General features: G+C 34.6%; 1 protein-coding gene across 1 annotated transcript in view; it reads right to left on the bottom strand.

Annotated features, from left to right (window-relative positions):
* Nucleotides 1–2,102: 2,102 nt before the first annotated feature.
* Nucleotides 2,103–6,000, bottom strand: part of LAMA1 (laminin subunit alpha 1) — a gene marked incomplete at both ends in the record, with an annotated part of 96,760 nt that continues 92,862 nt past the window's right edge. Inside the window, 4 exons of the mRNA XM_083358725.1 lie at nt 2,103–2,257; nt 2,767–2,989; nt 4,033–4,163; nt 5,304–5,451. Coding sequence (XP_083214851.1) covers nt 2,103–2,257; nt 2,767–2,989; nt 4,033–4,163; nt 5,304–5,451 — 657 coding nt within the window. The remainder of the gene's footprint in view (nt 2,258–2,766; nt 2,990–4,032; nt 4,164–5,303; nt 5,452–6,000) is intronic.

The raw sequence follows: 6,000 nt of genomic DNA, 5'->3' as shown, positions 1-6,000 counted from the left end.
ATTTAACTACAAGAATAGTCCTCTGAACATGACCTTGAGGCTTCTTCCAAATGCACATGTGGAGTGCACAATTTCTGCTTTTATCATCCTTCCTGCAAACAAAACAGCAGTTGACAAACAACCCAAGCATACTTTTGCACATAGCCAGCTGTCTAAAAAAGGAAGAAACTGTGCAGAGAACATACATGGGCATACATACATACAAGACACAAACTTTCTTAAAAGTTAAATCACTTTACTCTCCATGGGTTTTGCGGACACATGCATACAGTTCCCTTAGCAATAATATCAAAATAGCCTGTACCTCTTTGTCTTGGATATGTTTTTAATCTAGTTTATGGCCTTGGAATCTTGGTGGTCTCTGGTTGAAACATTAGCCATGCCTGGTGTTTCCTAATGTTCGAGCCCAGAGTTAAGCATGCAAACAATTAAAACCATAATAAATATATTGATTGGGCAGTCAACATTCCCTTTCTTGTTCTAAAACAGTTCTAAAAGTATGAATAACTTTTTGCTTAAAGCATTCTCCAAATCTGCAGCTCTGGAAGAACATAATATTAAGGCCCAAGCAGTTAAAAAAGAACATGAAACAAAATGTCTGTATTTTGCCCCAAAATGAGAACAAAACTCAGGTTTGTTTACAACTTCAGAACATTTTGCAGTCTTAGTAGAAAATAAGCTAATGCCCATAAAACCTATGTTCTGCATCCAGTCTTTAAACTTTCAAATTTCAGCTGAATCACTTTTGTAGGCAAATTAAGACTATAAAAAATATGAATCTGGTATGTTTGATTTGGTTCAAGTTGTTTTCCCTTAAACCCAAAGTTAATTCCATTCAATTACTGCATCTAGTTACATGTTTTTAAGACATACATATGAAAAATCATTAATATGTTAAATATATTAATGTAGTTTGTTATGTATACAATTCTGTTACATTTTTGTAATTCTGGGCTGATAACAAAATTAAGAAAACATGCACACTTGTATATAAACTATTCCAATTTATACCACTCATTAATTTCTTCCCCAATGCTAAATATCAGCGGTAGCATTAATAAAGAATTCATCAGTAGTTACCTGTGTTTTGTAAAATGTGTTAGAGAAATGTGTCTGAGGTTAGCCTTCAGCTTCTATTTTAACTACACCAATTTTAGCAGTAATTAGGGATAAAAGAAAGTTATGAGCAAAATTTATTGAAAATGAGCTTTCTACTAATTTGTTTTCGTCTTTAAATGTTTGCTGAATTACTTTTCATACTTAAAATCCACACACATGACTTGAAAGAATATGTTTTGTTGAGTAGGACCTTATATTACATGTTTACTACAAATGGACCCATCTGTTGTTGTTGTTAGCTGTGAAGTCGTGTCCGACCCATCGCGACCCTATGGACAACGTTCCTCCAGGCCTTCCTGTCCTCTACCATCTTCTGGAGTCCATTTAAGCTCATGCCTACTGCTTCAGTGACTCCATCCAGCCACCTCATTCTCTGTTGTCCCCTTCTTCTCTTGCTCTCAATCTTTCCCAGCATTAGGCTCTTCTCCAGTGAGTCCTTCCTTCTCATTAGGTGGCCAAAGTATTTGAGTTTTAGCTTCAGGATCTGGCCTTCTAAAGAGTAGTCAGGGTTGATCTCTTCTAGGACTGACCGATTTGATCGCCTTGCAGTCCAAGGGACTCTCAGGAGTCTTCTCCAGCACCATAGTTCAAAGGCCTCAATTGTTTGGCACTCAGCCTTTTTATGGTCCAACTTTCACTGCCATACATTGCAACTGGGAAGACCATAGCTGTGACTATACGCACTTTTGTTGACTGGACCCATCTACACCAAAGTAATTAAGGTCAAGTAATTAACAGAAGATTTATTGTAAATGTTGATTTTAAAAAGCTTTCACCACACATAAAAAACAGACTCAGCTTATGCAGTTAATTTTTTTTATTTTTAAAAATGTGTAGTTGTTCTAGCTAAACATATTTTTCTTGAACTGGAAAATAAGATGGAAATCACTGAAATCAGCATTATCATTAAAAGCATTTCTTTTTCATTAAGACTTGATATACAAAGCTTCTTAAAATAGAACATTTTTCTTCCCATTTAGTAGTCAGGCTGCAGGGCAGGAATGTGGAAAAACTCCACGCAGGTCAAAGGCTTCACTGAAGTCCAAGAAATCTACTTGCTGAGCTTTAATCAGCATAAAGTTTCTCAAACAGCCCTGGAAGGAATTCTTAGTGGTCAAGCAATTTTGTTTTATGTCAGCTAGAAAACAAAATGAAAGAACACAAGACACATGTTTACTGTGTGGATGAGACTGAATTTACATCTTGGAAGCAATGTTTGAAGTTAAATTGCCAAGCAATAATTCCTTCAATCAATCTAATTTGCATAAGGCAGCTTCATGCAATAAAGGGAAACCTGCTGATCATAAAATCAGTGACTAAAAACACTGGTCTGTGACCATAATAGTAATCATTATATAATTATTAAATCAATGAATAAATAGTTCTTAAGGGCTAAATGCATGTCTGAGCCCAGAATTGTGTTCAGACAGATTCTCTGGGGGCTTGAAGTATAAAGCTGTAAGAACAGGAACAAAACAGCAACTAGAACATTTAGGTAAATGGACACTGGTGTTTTAATACTCTTCATATTTCAGAGAATTATCTTTGTATGGGTTAGTATTTTTAAAATTTTACTTAGTTATTCAGACAAATATACAAGTCAAGATTTTTTCATGCTTTGTTTTGAATGTGAATAACATTACATACCAGGATACCCTCCAACATAAATGGGATTATTTGTATCTGCAGAGGTTGAATGAACATATGGATTATCAATCTGAACCACATTTCCATCGACTGTTAAACCAATATGATGCTTGTTTTTCTTAGCCTGCACTTTATGCCACTGTCCATCACACAGATTAGACATTCCTTTTGGTTCATAAGAAGCTGTTATTCTACCAGCTCCATTGTTGACATTGAATAAAATCTATAAAAACAAAATAAATCATAACCCAACAGCCAAATGGAATAAAGATAGAAGATGGTTCTGTTAACCCAATACATTTTTAGAACTGCTATGAGTAGTTAATTATTAAATCAATGTTCATTTAATAGGACTTTATTAACTTTGCATGTTGCCAAGACACAACTAATTCAACGTATCTTATTTCAATTTCAATTTATTACAGTCATTTCTCCTCCTCCTCCACCCCCCCTGATAACCTATGATTTGTACATTTCTAAGTACAATGGTAAAGCACAGATAAGGTTTAAGATATATATACTAACTATATATCTTCCCTGAAAAATCTAATGATAGATTTTGCTGTTCAGCAACTGATTAAAATGGTTAATTATACTTTGGAACAACTTTCATAATAAAGGGATTCTGAAAAGGGGGAAACGTGGGGGTGGGTGGCTCCCTTTGATACTATGGGGAATGGTGATATCTTGGTATATGTAGGGATGATTATTTTTGGAGTATGGTCCATGCAAAAATAAAAATCGAAGTCTTTTTCAAATAACCATTCCTAATTTTGGTCTGGGAGCACTGTTGTTTTTTTTTCATGATTTCTTTTCTTTTAACCACTGAACTTTTCACTCAAGCTAAAATTATAAAAATATTTCTAAAATCATAGGCATTTCTCTTCAAACTGGTTTTTTTATTACTTCATCTATTTCATAATTTTATTTCAGAGCTCTTTCACATCACCAATGGAACTGTTTTTTCTAGTATAACATTTCTGGTTTCCTATACGTATAATATGTATAAATAGCAAATTGTAATTGGCTCAATAATCTAAAGTTAGTTTTCAGAATAAAAAATCTATTAGAAAAACAGATACATTCCACAGAGATCATAAAAACAAATTAACTCCAGAAACATTATTATATATTAATAATTACCACAGCTTTTCTTTCAAAAAATACATATGCGACTTTCTTATATATATTTAGATCCACCAATTTAGGTACCATTTCAGATTTATTAGGATAAATGCATTGCAATAAATCCATTTCAGAACCTACCTTTCCATTTACTATCTCCAGCCCAATGGCATCTATTTTAGCACTGATTCCAAGAACAACTCCATTCATAACATTCGTACGGAATTCAAATGTGATGTTAATTTCAGATCTGACTTTGTAGCCCTCCCTAACTGCAAAAGAGAGAATGAAATAACAAAGTTAAATAATTGTTGTATACAACTGACATTATCAATAAATACAATTTTGGAAAAAAAGTTTAGAATACATCACTTTTGTTTATTTAACAATATATTGTTTTGCATGCCTGATCCATATTAATTAAAAGTGTACATGTTGCAAAGTGTCCATATGTTTCATGGACACCATAAATCTAATCTATTTTGGTTTGTGTTCCAATGCTTGCCTTTTCCTGCACTAGAAGCCTGTCCAATGGAAATGCTTATCTTAATATATCACAAATAGTTCTGCTGGGAAAGGATCCTTACCAAGTTAACAGACCAGGAATCTCTTAATCATATGATCATTTGACCAAAACAACAATAAAGACATAAAGGATAAATGTAAATGAAAAAATAAAATTAGAAAAACCACTAAAAATAAGTGTTAACCATGTGCAAAAAAATATACTAATCATAACCATCAACTTCAAAACTAAAAAAAAAAAGGTAAAGGTTCCCCCGCACATGCGTGCTAGTCGTTTCCGACTCTAGGGGCTGGTGCTCATCTCCGTTTCGAAGCCAAAGAGCCAGCGCTTGTCCGAGGACGTCTCCGTGGTCATGTGGCCGGCATGACTAGACGCCACAGGCGCACGGAACGCTGTTACTTTCCCACCGGTGTGGTCCCTATTTTTCTACTTGCATTTTTATGTGCTTTCGAACTGCTAGGTTGGCAGAAGCTGGGACGAGTAACAGGCGCTCACTCTGCTACACTTTACTTACCAGTTTAGAAAAAGTGATAGGCCTCCATTCTAAAAAATCTACTAATCTTTTATACATGAAAGTTACTGCAAAAAACACAGCTATCTAAGTAGGAAAGTGTGTTCATTTTAAGTCTCTCCTTGAACGAAACAAGTGGGCTAGCTTTATTGGAAACAGAAGTCTGCAACACAGAGATTTCCTTGTTCTTCAGTGAAGCCATTCTATTTCTGAGTAAGGGAAATTATATGATTCTTACCCACTTCCAGCAGCTAAAATAAATCAGAATTCAAAATAAAAGAACAAGAAGAAAACATTTAATGTTTTTGGATATTTCCTATGTTTCACTTTACACTTATATGGGAGAGAGCAGGAATAAAACAATACTTTGCTTACCAAGAGCAGCAAAACCACTTCCATCAAAGTAAGTTCCTTTCTGGATCACAGCGTAGCATTTATTCACAGCAAAGGTTGAGACCAGACTATCTAATTGCTTGCTATTAATGGTTACTTCACCAATGCATGCAGGAATACTGTGAGTAATCTGTGAAGACAATTTGGTAGTGTAGTTACTCCTGTAGGACAGTGTTTTTCAATCTTAGCAACTTCAAGACTTCTGGACTTCAACTCCTAACATTACCCAGCCAGCATACTTGTCTTAAAGTTGCCAAGGTTAAGAACCACTGCTATGGAAGGAAAATCTGTATTATACAGAGATACACAGAAATACATCATTCAGAGCCTTACTGCTTTAGAACTATAAATCATTGAGAAATGCAGATATCTATTAGAGGAAGTCACTCAAACTTTGTAGTAAATGTACAAACCATTTTAACTTGCTTTTTGTTTTCACAAAAAACAATTTTTTGTCATTGGAATCAGGATCAGATAGGGAACAAAGGACTAAAGTCTTCTATCCCTCATAGGAAGGTCCAGGGCACACTAGTTATTCTCTTATACTCTTTTCTGCATATCTTTATACTGCTATAAATTAAAAATAACTTCACAGGGATATTTAAAAAAAAACAAGAAACAGAATGGGAGATCTAAGATTCGGGGGTGGGGGGAGAGAACTGAACTAGCAGGTACACAT

Source organism: Vipera ursinii (assembly GCF_947247035.1).
Source record: "Vipera ursinii genome assembly, chromosome: 3".
Taxonomy (NCBI): Eukaryota; Metazoa; Chordata; class Lepidosauria; order Squamata; family Viperidae; genus Vipera; species Vipera ursinii.
Note: the sequence above shows the minus strand (reverse complement) of the source record. Positions and strands in the feature narration are given on the sequence as shown.